The sequence below is a fragment of the Hyperolius riggenbachi genome, chromosome 2 (assembly GCF_040937935.1).
Source record: "Hyperolius riggenbachi isolate aHypRig1 chromosome 2, aHypRig1.pri, whole genome shotgun sequence".
NCBI lineage: Eukaryota > Metazoa > Chordata > Amphibia > Anura > Hyperoliidae > Hyperolius > Hyperolius riggenbachi.
The window spans coordinates 39876201-39892345 of record NC_090647.1 but is presented as its reverse complement, the minus strand read 5'-3'; the positions used below and the strand labels follow the sequence as shown (position 1 = coordinate 39892345).

The 16145-nt window shown below is 43.8% G+C and overlaps 1 protein-coding gene across 2 annotated transcripts in view; it reads right to left on the bottom strand.

Moving 5' to 3' along the window:
• LOC137545450 (ornithine decarboxylase-like) overlaps positions 1-16145 on the bottom strand; it is an 83327-nt gene that overhangs the window by 5348 nt on the left and 61834 nt on the right. For both annotated transcript variants that reach the window (XM_068266673.1, XM_068266674.1), the window contains 2 exons: positions 12588-12753; positions 3665-3812 (listed from right to left, as the gene is read on the bottom strand). In XM_068266673.1, coding sequence (XP_068122774.1) covers positions 3665-3812; positions 12588-12753 — 314 coding nt within the window. The remainder of the gene's footprint in view (positions 1-3664; positions 3813-12587; positions 12754-16145) is intronic.

Here is a 16145-nt window from a genome sequence, read left to right as displayed (position 1 = left end):
GACGTCACCGCTATGCAATAAAATGAGACATCCTGTGCCAACGCAGCCACTCACCGATGCTCCGGCTCCGCCTCCGGTTCACTTCTGATATTTCAGACTTTAAAGTCTGAAAACCACGGCGCCTGCGTTGCCGTGTCCTTGCTCCCACTGATGTCACCAGGAGTGTACTGCGCAGGCACAGACCATACTGGGCTTGTGCTATACACTCCTTGTGACATCAGTGGGAGCGAGGACAAGGCAACGCAGGCGCAGTGGTTTTCAGACTTTAAAGTCTGAAATTCCAGAAGTGAACCGGAGGCGGGGCCAGAGCATCGGTGAGTGGCTGCATGGGCACAGGATGCCTGCGGGGGACCATTAGATGCCCTGGGTAAGTTCAACTCATTTTCCCCCAACCCCCCTAAAGTATTTTTTTTTAGAAGGCAGATACTTACCTAAGGAGAGGGAAGGCTCTGGGTCCTATATAGCCTCCCCGCTCTTCTCCCGGTGCCCTAAGCTAATTAACAATGATAGTGAAGGGGTTAATCACTGAACAGCTTTGGGTTTATCACTGCATACAGCACTTGCTAGGCCAGCAGCACTGCAGCATGTCTCTCAGTGACTGAGCAGTCACACCATGATGAAAAATCTCGTCCTGTGTCACACAGGACGAGATTTCTCATCATGGCACTCACAGGGGGGCTGGCCAGGGTTCCCTTCTGTGATTGGGTGCCAGGGCTTAGGCTGGGAGCCCTCTGATTGGCTCAATGAGGTCAGGTGGGGCTGGCCAAGGTTCCCTTCTGTGATTGGTTGCTAGGACTTCTGCTGGGAGCCCTCTGATTGGTTCACTGATGTCATCTCCTTAGTTACAATATTCAGATCCGGATATCCACCTGATATCCGCAGATATCCGGGGTATGCGACCAAATATCCGCAGATAGCTATCTGGATTTGAAAAAAAATCTGGAATCCGAATCTGAATCGGATAATTGAAAAAAGTTCGGATATCCGGGATACCTGGATATCCGGAATGCGGATGAGCACCACTGATACGTGCTATAATTGCCAAAATTGCTACATTCATTAAGGGGAACAACTCCAAAAAATAACTTTAAAAAAAAAGACCTTGTAGTTTTTGAGAAAATCTATTTTAAAAATGCAAAGGAAAAAAAGATTTTTTCAACTTAGAAAAAAATGACAGTTTAACCACTTTTTACCCCTTGAGCACCAGAGCAATTTTCACCTTTCAGCGCTCCTTCCATTCATTCATCTTTAACTTTATCATTACTTATCACAATGAAATTAACTATATCTTGTTTTTTCCGCCACCAATTAGGCTTTCTTTTGGTGGGACATTATGCCAAGAATTATTTTATTCTAAATATGTTTTAATGGGAGAATAGGAAAAAATGGGAAAAAATTCATTATTTTTCAGTTTTTGGCCATTATAGTTTTTAAATAATGCATGCTACTGTAATTAAAACCCATGAAATGTATTTGCCCATTTGTCCTGGTTATAAAACCATTTAAATTATGTCCCTATCACAATGTTTGGCGCCAATATTTTATTTGGAAATAAAGGTGCATTTTTTTCAGTTTTGCGTCCATCCCTAATTACAAGCCCATAAATTATAAAGTAACAGTGTTATACCCTCTTGACATAAATATTTAACAAGTTCAGTCCTTAAGGTAACTATTTATGTATTTTTTGTTATTGTAATTTTTTTTTTTTAATTACAAAAAAAAATTGGGGAGTGTGAGAAGTATTGAGTTAATTTTTTGTGTAAAACGAATGTATTTGTATATAAAAAATGCTTTAGGGTGTAGTTTTACTATTTGGCCACAAGATGGCCACAGTAACTTTTTGTTTATGAGACCTGCAAGCGTAGGAAGTACGCTTGCAGGAAGTCTTATGAGGCTGGGAAACTTTTTTTTTTCACAATGATTGCTGCTTCTCATAGAAGCAGCTGATCATTGCGGGGGCTTAGATCAACGAACGGGAACGTTTTTTCCCGTTCATAGATCTTCGGGCGAGCGGGCGGCGGCATGCACGAGAGCGGGAGCGTGTGCACAAGCAAACGGGAGCGCGGGAAGCGGCGGGAGTGGATATCTCCGTCCCTGGGGGTGAAAGGATGGAAAAAGGGACGGAGATATCCGTACGGCTGGGGATAAAGTGGTTAAATAACGTTTTTCCTTTGCATTTTCAAAATTGTTTTTCTCAAAAACTACAAGGTCTTTTTTAAAAATTCCTTTATTTTCTTATTCCCAATTATTCCCCTTAAAGTGAACCAGAGACGAAGCACCCTTGTGTATTTTACCATAGAAATCAGTGGGAACATTAGAGAAAACATTTACCATGCTCTCTGTTCCATCCTCACTGCTAAAAGTGTCTGTTATCTAGCTGAGATAAGAATCCCGGAGTGAGCATTGAGTCTGGCTTTGCTATAATGACTCAGCTATAATGATTCCTGAGCAAAGCCAGCAGGGGGCAGGCTTGGACTTGAAGACAGCAAAGAACACAGTCTCAGCTATAATTATTCTGTAGCAAAGCCAGACCGACTGCTTAGTCGGGATTCTTATCTTAGAGGTGATAACAGGCAAATTAAACAGAGAACAATGTAACAAAGAGCAGATTAGGTGTTTACTGTCATGTTCCCATTGATTTATAAGGTAAAATACATGAGGTTGCTTCATCTCTGGTTCTCTTTAACATACGTAGCAATTTTGGTGACAGTAGGATGTATGGGGACTTTGCTCTTATCCGCAGTTCCTGATTATGTTTACATACAAATTAATTATGATTTTTTTCCCCCAAAAATTTCGCCTTACGATTTTGCATGGCAGTAGCGAAATTCGTGTTTATCTCTAATTAGGAGAGCAGGCAGGGTTGTGCCCGTGAAACGCGTTGCAGTTTTATCTTGGAGTATGTGCATAAATTATCTTTATCTCAAGCGACAGCATCGTGTCTATTTTGGAGTGGCTGGTCCACCACCGCCACCTGAATATGTTAAACTTTTTAGCATATTTTATCCTTCTGGCGCCTCTGTACAACTATATATTCATATTGGTAGGTGAACAGAGGCGCCAGAAGGATAAAAGTACATACATTTTTTTAAAAATTTGTGAGGTGCTCTGCTTGCTATAACTGAATTGCTGTTGTTTATCCCCTGCTTATTGCCTGAAGAAGTGGGCTGTGCCCGCGAAACGCGTTGCATCTTTGGGGTATTTTCAATAAATGTGTATATCTATATATTTACAGTCCTTGGTGTCTGCTTTAACAGAGGCCAGTCCACCACTTCCTCCCAGCAGTTTTTAAAAAATGTTATGTACTTTTATCCTTCTGGCGCCTCTGATCACCTACCAATATATTTGAGTCCATCCCAGGTGGAGGGGTGATCTACCCCCTTTCTTCCTATCTACAGAGAGCGACTTCTTAATCCTGAGTGAGGACAGGTCTAATCTCCTAACCTGCCTAATGAGTGGTTACCTAGGTGGTAACCCGTGTTTGTGAGTATTACCATCTCACTGTTTCATTTATCCAATCAATTTTGACATACTACACCATATTGGGCTCTCGATTTCTCTTCAACTTTAACTATATATTCATAGACATGCGTGTTTATAATTGCTTGCTACACTGCAGTACAGATACTCCTCATCTGCTGCGTTCCTCCTTACTGATACTGACCTTCAGCCCATTTCTCTTTTTTTGTTGTTATATTGACAGCGATGGTGAAAGCAGATGTTACGTAGTATCTCCCCGGCTCCGCAATAACTTCCACCTCCTCTTCTCTCGGAAAATACTGCTCAAGAGATCCCACTATCACAGCAGCGAACTGGAGACAAAGACAGTTGTGTAAGAGGAGCAGTTAAAAAAGTTGCAGCCAAAAATGGGTGCAATTGTTATGTATCGATATATGTGGGCACAATTGTCATTTATTGTAATAAAGAAAGCCGGTATGCTATTTAACAGCTGCAATTACATTGAAAGGTATCTAATTATTGTTAGCAGGTTTCGGGGGGTATTAAGGTTAGGCACCACTAGGGTTAGGCAACACCAGGGAGTTCTTAGGGTTAGGCACCACCAGGAGGGACTAAGGCGTCAGGCATCACCAGGGGGGTCTTAGGGTTAGGCACCACCAGGGGGGGTCTTAGGGTTAGGCACCATCAGGTGGTATTAGGGTTAGGCACCACCAGGGGGGACTAAGGGTTAGGCACCACCAGGGGGGGTCTTAGGGTTAGGCACCACCAGGGGGGGTCTTAGGGTTAGGCACCACCAGGTGGTTCTTAGGGTTAGGCACCACCAGGGGGTTCTTAGGGTTAGGCACCACCAGGGGGTTCTTAGGGTTAGGCACCACCAGGGGGTTCTTAGGGTTAGGCACCACCAGGTGGTTCTTAGGGTTAGGCACCACCAGGGGGGACTTAGGGTTAGGCACCACCAGGGGAGGGTTCTGTGTGAGAGTAGGAAGAGGTTAGGTTATAGTTAGGGTCAACATTATCAGTAAATTTACCAATAATTTAATACCACAATGAAATTGTTATTTACCTTTTTGTTATCGTTTTTGTTATTTAATGTGCTTAAATTGTTATTTACCGATAATTGCTAGTAATATCGGTATTTAACGAGACCAATAACAAGACCGATAACAAATGTCATGCATGTTTCAAATACTGAGCTCCCCCAAGGAAACTTTTTCAGTTTTGCATATTGTTTGGTAAACTGAATGATGTTCAAAATTTATATACCCTTTATATATTTTTTAGTGAGCGTTATGGCAAGCTATCCATCCCACTAGAGTCTCTACTCTCACTCACTCGGTACAAAGTAGAGCTGACTAAAATTACTAAAATCACAGTTTGTTAAAATGCTGAGTATACTATATGAATTCCAACTTAAATACCAAGTTTCCAACTTTCCAAGGACCACCATCACGAAAAATGTAAAACACATGTAAACACACACAAATACGTACATTTCTTCCAGAGTAAAACGTGCCATAAATTACTTTGATCCTATGTTGCTGTTACTTACAGTAGGGAGTAGAAAGAACTTACAGGTTTTGGACTATTATATAAAGGCAAACAGAGGGGCCAAAAGAATAAAAAGGACAAAAATGCTTAAAATCAATAAATAGAGGAAGTAGTGGTGGACTTACCTTCTCCAAGCAGACCGAGGGAACTGTTGATTTTGACAGTCAAGAAAAATGTTATTTACACACTCCAGAGTTTTGTGCAACACGTTTCATAGGTATGACCCTGCTTCATCGGGCAATATGGCATGAGCATGTCACATCTGCAGAGGCACTGGGTGTATTTCTGATGTGCAGATGTTATATGCTCCTGTGTGCTGTGTTCCCTGTGTCTGCTAGGAGGAGGTAAGTCCACCACTACCTCCTTTTTATATTAATTTTAAGCATTTTAGTCCTTTTTATTCTTTTGGCGCCTCTGTTTGCCTTATACAATAATTGAGCCCTCCCTTGGTGCAGTGGTGTTACACCCTTTCTTCTGATCTATGGAGAGCAACTTTTTAATCCTGAGTGGGGTCAGGTCTAATCTCCCCACCTGCATTGACAGTAGTGTTGGGCGAACACCTGGATGTTCGGGTTCAGGCCGAACAGGCCGAACATGGGCCAGATGTTCGGCATGTTCGGCCCGAACGCCGAACTCAATGGAAGTCAATGGGACCCCCGAACATGCCCATTTTGGGGGCCCTATGGGGTCGCAGGCATAAGGGGGGAGCATGCCCCGATCGCGGGGGGGTCGGAAATTCCCCCCACCCCCTCCGCTAGCGCTCCCCCCTCTGCCCGCTTCCCCATAAAAAAAGTTTGAGGCAAGTTAAATAGTACTTGGTGGCTGGCCTGGCACTGGCAGTGGAGTGAGGAGGAGGAGGAGTCCGAGTAGCAGAGTGACGCGTTGAGGCCGGGCAGCGGGCGGTTCAGCGGTAGTACCCTTGTGGTACTTTCGCCCTTTCTCTGACCTCACGTCCTCTACGTAATGACGCATACGAGGGTACGCGTGACGCGTACCCTCATATGCAGAGGACGTGAGATCAGAGAAAGGGCGGAAGTACCACAAGGGTACTACCGCTGAACCGCCCGCTGCCTGGCCTCAACGCGTCACTCTGCTACTCGGACTCCTCCTCCTCCTCACTCCACTGCCAGCGCCAGCCACCAAGTACTATTTAACTTGCCTTAAACTTTTGTATGGGGAAGCGGGCAGAGGGGGGAGCGCTAGCGGAGGGGGTGGGGGGAATTTCCGACCCCCCCCGCGATCGGGGCATGCTCCCCCCTTATGCCTGCGACCCCATAGGGGGGCCGTATTGCGGCATGTTCGGGCGAACAGGGCCCTGTTCGGCCGAACAGGGGCCCTGTTCGGCCCTGTTCGGCGGCCATTCAGTAGTTCGGGACGAACCCGAACTTAAAAGGCCGAACACCATTAGGTGTTCGGCCGAACTCGAACATCACCCGAACAGGGTGATGTTCTGCAGAACCCGAACAGTGGCGAACACTGTTCGCCCAACACTAATTGACAGTGGTTGCCTTTGAGGTGACCCTGGTCTGTATTATTTACTTGCGTTACATATTTCAATATTTCCAGTACTTACTACACTAAATTGGGCTCTCAGTGTCCCGTTTTAGTAGGTTTTGGACTAGTCCATCTCCTCATGTGGGGATCTCAGGGTTTCTATATTTTCAAAAGCACTTACCAAATGGAACTTGTTCAGTCCAACTGCCAGAATAGTGTGCAAGCAGGTAGGGAGACCAGCCCGCATCTTTGTATAGATCCTTTTCAGGGAGTGCTTTTGTAAGGAATAAAGAAAATGCTTAAAATTCCTCGTGAGGAGATAGACTAGACCAAAACCTGTCAGGTCTGTCAGATTTCACCTACCTACTGTAAGCGATGGCAACATAGGATAGCTACATAAGTGAAAAGTAATTTATGCCTTGTTTTACTTTGAAAGAAATGTACTTCTTATTTGTATGCGTTTACATGTACTGTATTTTGAACTTTACCATTTTTTGCAATCTTTAACTGCAAAGCAACCACCCAGTCTGTTTTTTTTTTTTTTCTCTAAGGCCTCTTTCCCACCAAGACGTTGCGTTTTAGGGGAAGTTATGGTCGCATAACGTGCCCCTAACGCAACGCCTGTTGGTGTTCAAGGAGGACGCCAGAGTGAGCCGCGTTATGCAGCTCTTTGTGCGCACTGCGTCTCCGTGGCGCTGATTGGCTGGCGGGACCACATGATGCGGAGTGTTCTACTCCGCATCACGTGGTCCTGCCCGGCCAATCAGCGCACAAAGAGGCCGCTCCAGGAAGAAAACACTGCACGTCAGCAGTGCAGTGAATATTAATTAGTCATTTGGCTAATTACTGCGCATGGGCAAGCAGTCGTATAACGCACAGTATGCTGCACTTTCTCAGAATGAACGTGGGCACTGTGAACAGCCTATTGCTTTTACATTGCTTTGAGTTGGGCTGCGTTACAGGCTGCTCTAACGTGCGCCTGTAACGTCCCACTGTGAAAGCAGCCTTAATCTTAAAAAATGGGCCACATTAAACTTGGAAAAAAATAAACAGTATTGGTTCCCCCCTCCAGAACATTCTTAAAGCGGACCTAAACTTAGAACTTTCTCTCTGCTCTAATAGATACACAACAGCATAATAACCTTTGTTACAACTGATACAAATCCTAAAATAAATCTGCACAGTTTCCCCTTCCTGCATCATGGAAACAGACATACTGTTATCATCCTGTGCTTTCAAATGAGCTTATCTGCCATCTCTGCTGTGGTAGTCATGTGACACAGGGGAGATAGATCAGATTACAACTTGTGATAAGACACAAATGAGGGAGAACAGGCTAAACTCTCTAAATACATACAGGGTGCATTTCTCTATGCTTTCCTTCTGTCCTGTGTAAGAGTTCAGGTCAACTATAACTTCTTGTCCCCATGCAGGCTGGTATTTCCCAGGGAACTAGGCATCTACAAGCGTGGGGCTCTGCCACTCCAAGAATACCAACTGATGGGGGGGGGGGGGGGCATGGCAGCAAACCCCTCTATTCGCGACACTTTTTAGAGCAACTTTGTGCAACATTGAGGCCACATTAAACTTTGAAAACAAATCAACAGTATTATGCCCTCCTCCCAGGGGAACAGTTTTGTTAAAAATGACTACAATTCAAAGCTTATATGGAGATAATTGATAACGATCAGCATTGCACCATAATGAGCTAATACAGAGAATAAAGAAGGGCCCCTAGTTTGCCCCTGTGGTCCAAGCATTCCGGTGTCGACCGCACCCTCTTCCTCTCCTATTGCTACACTACTGGGGATGAGATCTCTGCACATTTGCGTAGGGCTAGGGGAGGCAGAGGTTGTAACCACTCCAGGGGCCCTGGACCCACGTGCTGTAATGGTAATAATGACCTCTATACGTGTTCTGAATTGTGGTTATTAATTATTATTAACATACCATTAATTTTTTTGTCTCTCACAAAATGACTGTGGTTCAATACCCCTTTAAATTTGCACTAGACTTTCCCTTTTCACCTCCTCTACTTTTTTTGGAAGTGGTGATGCAGGGAGCATTGCGCATATTTTATAGGAGTGTGCGCAGGCGCAGAATCTTTATTCTAGACTAGCTGATTGCCCGGCGTTGCCCGGGTATGTATTTGGCTGGTGTTGGCTCTGCATACTTTTTCTAACCCTAACACACAAACACTCAATGACTAAGTTTGTGAGATTTGGGGTCCTTGGCATCAATAATTTGTATATTCCCATAGAAATTAAACAAATCAGATAGGCCGTTTGTGACTCCGCCCATCTCCAGCATTTGAACCCCAGTCACCCAATGACCAACTGTAGCAGGTTTGAGGCATCTGCTATTAACAGTGTAAAAATGGCAGCAATTTAAATATTCCACTTGAAAATCAACAGGTGAATTTTGATTGGCTATTATAGGCTCCACCCACTTCCCTGAATATTAATCTCAGTCACTCAGTGACCATCTGGGCAAAGTTTGTGAACCCTGCCATAAACAGTGTAAGAAGTTTACACTTTCCCAGTGAAATTTGTTTTGGCTCCGCCCACTTTTTGTAACCTGGACACAAAGTCACTACTCAATGACCAAGTTTGTGAGCTCTGGGGTCCTTGGCATCAATAATTTGTATTTTCCCATGAAATGAAACAAATCTGATTCACCGTTTGTGGCTCTGTCCCCTTTTCTGAATTTGAACCCCTGTGACCCAATGACCAACTGTACCAGGTTTGAGGCTTGTGCCATAAGTGCAAGAATGGCAGCAATTTTAATATTCTCCTTGAAAAATGACATGTGATTTTTGATTGCCATTTTTAGGCTCCTAGCACCTTTCTGAATATTAATCCCAGTCACCCAGTAACCAGCTATGCTAAGTTTAAGAACCCTACCATTAACAGTGAAGAAGGGCTGCAGTTTACAATTTCCCAGAAAAATCTGTTTTTAACTCCACCCACTTTTTGTAACCTGGACACACAGTCACTACTCAATGACCAAGTTTGTGAGCTTTTGGGTTCGTGGCATCAAAATTGTGCTAATGGAAGCAGTTTATCCAGCAAAGAAATCTGGCTGTTTTTGGCTCCGCACCTTTACTGAATTTGAACATTTTTGCATTTTACCATTGAAATTAAACAAATCTGGTTGGCTGTTTTTGGCCTGATCCCTTCAGAATTTAAACCCCAGTCTCCCAGTGACTGACTGTAGCAGATTTTAGGCCTCTGCCATTAAGAGTGCATGAATGGCAGCAATGTAAATATTCCCCTTGAAAATCAAAAGGTAAATTCTGATTGGCTGCTGTAGGCTGCACCCACTTTTCTGAATATTAGTCCCAGTCACCCAGTGGCCAACTGTGTCACGTTTGAGAACCCTGCCAATAACAGAATGGCTGAAATCAATCTAACAAATCTGATTGGCTGTTTGTGGCTCCACCCCTTTAGTGAATTTGGACCCTAGTCACGTAATGACTGACTGTATCAGGTTTGAGGCCTCTGCCACTAACAGTGTGAGAATGGTAGCAATGGGAATATTCCCCTTTAAATTAATAGGTACATTTTGATTGGCTGTTGTAGGCTCCACCCACATTTCTGAATATTCATCCCAGTCACCCAGTGGCCAATTGTGTAAAGTTTGGGAACCCTGCCATGTTAAAAATGTAGTTGTTGGCACCGCCCACTTTTTCTAACCTTGACATACAGTCATTCAGTTATCAAGTTTATCGGCTTTGGGGTCCTTGATATCAATACTTTGTATATTCCCATTGAAAAATAAACAAATTTGGCTGTTTGTGGCTCTGCCCCCTTTCCGAATTTGGACCCCAGTCACCCAGCGACCAACTGTACCAGGTTTGAGGAATCTGCTTTTCACAGTATAAGAGAATGGTAGCAGATGAAATATTCCCTTTGAAAATCAAAAGGTGAATTTTTATTGGCTGTTGTAGGCTCCACCCACCTTCCAAAATCTTAATCTCAGTCACCCAGTGACCAACTGTGCAAAGTTTGAGAACCCTGCCATTAACGGTGTAAAAATGGCTGCAGTTTATATTTTCCCAATAAAAGTTGTTTTGGCTCCGCCCACTTTTTGTAACCTTGACACACACAGTCACTCAATGACCAAGTTTGTGAGCTTTCAGGTTCCTAGCATAAAAAATATGTGAATGGAAGCAGTTTATTCACCAAGGAAATCTGATTGGCTGTATGTGGCCCCGTCCCTTTAGTGAATTTGGACCCCAGTCACCCATTGACCGACTGTAGCAGGTTTGAAGCCTCTGCCATTAAAAGTGTAAGAATAGCAGCAGTTTAAATATTCCCCTTGAAAATCAATAGGTGAATTTTGATTGGCTGTTGTAGGCTCCACCCATTTTCTTGAATCGTAATCGTATTCACCCAGTGACCAAGTGTACCAAGTTTGAGAACCCTGCGATTAACAGTCTAAGAATGGCTGCAGATTACATTTTCCCATTTAAATGAATGGCTGAAATTTGATTGGCAGTGTTATGCTCCGCCCACTTTTCCTGGATTTGTAACCTCGGTCACCAAGTGACCAACTGTGCCATGTGTGGGGACTCTGGCTTGATTACTGTGAGAATGGCAGCCTTTTACATTTTTTCCATTGACTTGAATGGGTGAAATCTGATTTGCTGTTTGTAGCTCCGCCCACGTGTGCAGGGGGGCCGCGAGACCCCAGAACATATCATCCCTGGTAGTAAGGGATCTGTGTACCAAGTTTCGTTCAAATCGGTCAAGCCGTTTTCGCGTGATCGCGACACACACACACACACACACGCACGCACGCACGCACGCACGCACACACACACACACACACACACACACACACACACTCACACACACACTCACACACACTCACAAACACTCACACTGTACACACACACACACACACACACACACACACACGATTTTATATATATAGATGGTCACTTCTGTCCATATTTCTTGCACCTCTCTGCTCATGCCCTTTTATATGCTCACGCTCCAGATGTTCCCAATGCTTTTAACCACTTCACTACTGAGGGGTTTTCCCTTTTTCCCTTTGTGTACCAGAGCAATTGTCACCTTTCTCCATCCCATTCATTCGCCTATAACTTTATTACTACTTATCACAACGAAACAATCTATATCTTGTTGTTTTTTTTTTACACCAATGCGGTACATTTTGCTAAGAATTATTTTATTCTAAATGCATCTTAACGGGAAAAATAAGAAAAAAAAATGGAAAAAAATTCATTATTTCTCAGTTTTTGGCAATTATAGTTTTAAAATAATACATGCTACTGTAATTAAAACTAACACATTTTTTTGCCCATTTATCCCGGTTATTGCAAAGTTTAAAATATTTCCCTAGTACAATGTATGGTGATAATATTTTTAGTTTTGCGTCCGTCACTATTTACAAGCCCATATTTTCAAAATTAACAGTGATATACCCTCTAAAAAAAGTTTAGTTCCTAATGTTTATGTTTTTTATTTTTTTGTAACTGCTTTTTTTTTTTTACTGCCAAATTTTTATTTGGGTACTATGGGACAGTGTGGGGGGTAGGGAGTTAATTTTAAATGTATGTGTAGGTCTATTTATTAAAAAAAAAAAAGTATGTAGGTGTAAGTTTACTATTTGGCCACAAGACGGCCTCTCACATTATTTCCTATTAGCGTGCTATAACTACGCGAACAGGAAGTAATGCGTGAATGTGTTAACTACGTTACTTTGGGATTTACAATGATCGTGGCATCTCATTGATAACAACAATAACAATAATATTTCTATAGCACTTTTCTCCCTGGGGACTCAAAGCGCTGCTGATGCCAGTAATTATTGACACAGGGACTTAGATTAATGAATGGGAACAGCCTTCCGATTCATGCATCTCCCCTGTAAGGATCGACAGTGAGAATGCGCGCGGGACCTAGCACGGGAGCAAGCAGCGGCCGGCAAATCCAATGGGTGATTATCTACGTTTTTGATTTATTTTGAAAGGCAAACAAGTAACGGTACTTATTACAGTCATGCCTTTAGTATTGGTTGTGTGACTGTTTCTTTAGGTGCTCATACACCTTCCCTACCTCTTCAAAGGTTGGTTTGAAGTCGGGGTGCCCAGGAAACCCACCACCGATGTTCAGAACTCTCATCTTGTGACCAAGTTGGTTTCCGAGGTCAAACAAATGCCTGGCGTTTCCTATAGCTTGGTGAAAGCCCTGGAGATTATCATTGCCAGCACCCATATGGAAACTGCAGAGAACAAGATGGAAAGAAGAAAACAGAGATGGAAATTGGAGATTTAGGCTAGTTACACACCCCGGGACGTTGCGTTATAGTGGATGTTATGGTCGCATAACGTCCCCTAACGCAACGCCTGCCGCTGTTGGTAGAGGACGTTGAGTGAGCCGCGTTAAGCGGCTTTTTCCGCATTAGGGCAGTGAGAGTGGCGCTGATTGGCCGGCGGGACCACGTGATGCGGAGTGAAACACTCCACATCACGTGGTACCGCCAGCCAATTAGCGGCCACCAGTGCAGTGCATATTGAATAGCCATGTGCGCGGCTACGTAGCGGCCTCTCCCCGCCTCCTCTCCGCCCCAACACTGAGCATGTGCAAACAGTCTAACGCGGCTTAAGCCGCTGGAACGCTATAGTATTCTGAAGAACGTGCAGCGTTACATGTAACGCAACGTGGGCAGTGTGAACAGCCCCATTGACTTTGTATTGCTGTGAGTTGGGGAGCGTTACAGGCTGCACTAACGTGCGCCTGTAACGTCCCTGTGTGGAAGCAGCCTCAAACATGAAGGTGGTTACAAAGTTACATAGTTAGTTTGGTTGAAAAAATGACAACTTAAGTTAGCGATAATGGAAATTTGCTGATGAGGATTACGCAAAATCTTGCATAATTTTTGGCAGTTGTGGCAATACTTCGTTACTGTTTGGAGATTCAATTAATTTTGCCATTCGTAATGTTGCGTAATTATTGCTGAATTTATCCGTTAATGGAAAGCCCCCATACATGTTATATTGTCACCATAATTCAGAGTTTCTCAAACCTGTCCTCATGACTCCCCAATGGTGCATGTTTTGCAGGCAACCTCACCTATATGCACAGGTGGGGCAATTAGTGTATCAGCTACATGGAATCCACCTAGCTGAGACACGAATGACCCCACCGGTGCATAGGTGAAGTTGCCTGCAAAATGTGCACTGTTGGGGACTCACTGCCATAATTGATAGTTATGTTAAAGAGACTCTGTAACAAAAATTGCATCCTGTTTTTTATCATCCTACAAGTTCCAAAAGCTATTCTAATGTGTTATGGCTTACTGCAGCACGTTCTACTATCACCATCTCTGTAATAAATCAACTTATCTCTCTCTTGTCAGACTTGTCAGCCTGTGTCTGGAAGGCTGCCAAGTTCTTCAGCGTTGTGGTTCTGTGATGCATCTCCCCCCTCCAGGCCCCTCTCTGCACACTGCCTGTGTGTTATTTAGATAAGAGAGAAGAGAGAAGCTGCTCTAATCAGCTGGATAAATCGTCCTCTGAGCTGGCTGGGCTTTCACATACTGAGGAATTACAAACAAGGGCAAAGCTGTTTGCAGGAAGAAAAGAGCAGCCTGAAACTTCAGTGCATGGGGAAAAGAAAAACACAAATGATCTCTTGAGATTCAAAAGGAATGCTGTATACAGCCTGCTTGTGTATGGATGTATTTTCTATGTGTGGACATACTGTACATCAACCAACTTCCTGTTTTGGTGGCCATTTTGTTTGTTTACAAACAAACTTTTTAAAACTGTTTTTAACCACTTTTAATGCGGCGAGGAGCGGCGAAATTGTGACAGAGGGTAATAGGAGATGTCCCCTAACGCACTGGTATGTTTACTTTTGAGCGATTTTAACAATACAGATTCTCTTTAAAAGGAATAGTGGAATCAAGTAAAAAAAAAAGGTACTTATCCGTTAGCCGGGTGCATCTGGCAGGTGGGGTAGGGGGGCGCAATTTCAGTGTTTGCCATAGGTGCTATATCACACAGATACGCCCCTGATTAACTCACAGTTTACGGTCACTTAAAACACAATTTATTCGCACACTATTGTTACGTTAACTAGGAATGCAATTGGCGCCACCTGCTGTGGTTACATTCACAGTTTTGTTACGTGAAGTATGAATGGAATTAGCAACAACAACGCCACCTGCCGGATGCACCCGTCTAACGGATAAGTACCAAAAAAAATTCCAAAAAGGCCTTGGAGTTTTTGAGAGAAGTCGATTTTAAAAATGCAAGTAAAAATGTTGTATAAACTCAGAGAAATGACAGTTTACAAAATTTTTTTTCTTTGCATGTTCAAAATCAAAATCAATGTTCTCAAAAACTACAAGGCCGTTTTAACTTGTTCCCACTATTGCTCTTAAAGGGATTGTCCAACAACAACAAAAAAATGAGTTTCACTTACCTGGGGCTTCTACCAGCTCCATGCAGCCATCCTGTGCCCTCGTAGTCACTCACTGCTGCGTTGCACCGATAACGTGAAAAATGTATGCATTAATGTTCCTGCACTAGCGGGAATGCGTAAAAATGTACGCAATGCGGCCCACCGACCCAGAAGTCGGCAAAAACGAAACTAGCTGACGGCGGGGACTGGACCAGCAGTGAGTGACTACGAGGGCACAGGATGGCTGCAGGGGGCTAGTAGAAGCCCCAGGTAAGTGAAACTCTTTTTTTTTTTGCCGGACATTCCCTTTAGTATAGCAATTTTGGAGACAATAGCATGTAGGGGGCTTTGTTATTAACCGCTAAATTCAGCATGAAATTACGCGAAATTGGGAAATTACAGTTTCTGATCACGTTTACGAATGAAATAATGATTTTTCCAGAGATTTCGCATTACAATTTTGCATCATAATTACGATGTGAAATTGCAACCTTGCAAAATTCATGTTCATCACTACCAGCAGCCCCCCCTAACAAAAATGAGCCAACCGGCCCCCCTGAAAAAAACCCTTAAGACCCCCCAATAAAAAAATGTGGCTGGGCCCGCATACACTACCTTATACTAGCCCCTCCCCCATCTCGAGAATGAGCAGAGCATGGCAGCAGGGGCACTCAGGGGAGCTTGTGACATGTCCTCTTCACTTTTCTATTGAGGCCCGTACAGTGTAACTCCTTCTGTCTATCTAATGCACATCACATGACCTGCAGTGACGGGAGCCGCAAGGAGTTACACTGTATGACGTGGCTGAAGAGAGGAGTAAAGAGGACGTGTCACTAAGTTTGCTGACAGGTAAAATGTGTGATGCTTCCAGCACTGGATCGGTGGGCTCGAGAAGGATTAGGGAAGCTTCCAGACTATCTCTCTACTGAGGTAAGTATCTACCTTTTCTTTTTTTACCCCTCACACAGGGCTGGATTTAACATAAGGCACTTTAGGCATGTGCCTACAGGCACCTGATGAAGGAAAGGCAGCTCACTCCTTCCCCAAGTGCCTCCCTCCTTCTCAATCCCTATACAGAGTATACAGAGAGTGAAGCAGGGCCGGTTCAAGTATCAATTGGGCCCTAGGGCAAAATTAGCCTGGGGCCCCCCAACAGACACCCCCCGACCAAAAAGCGTCATTAGAGGCCCTTTGTTGTAGCCAAAT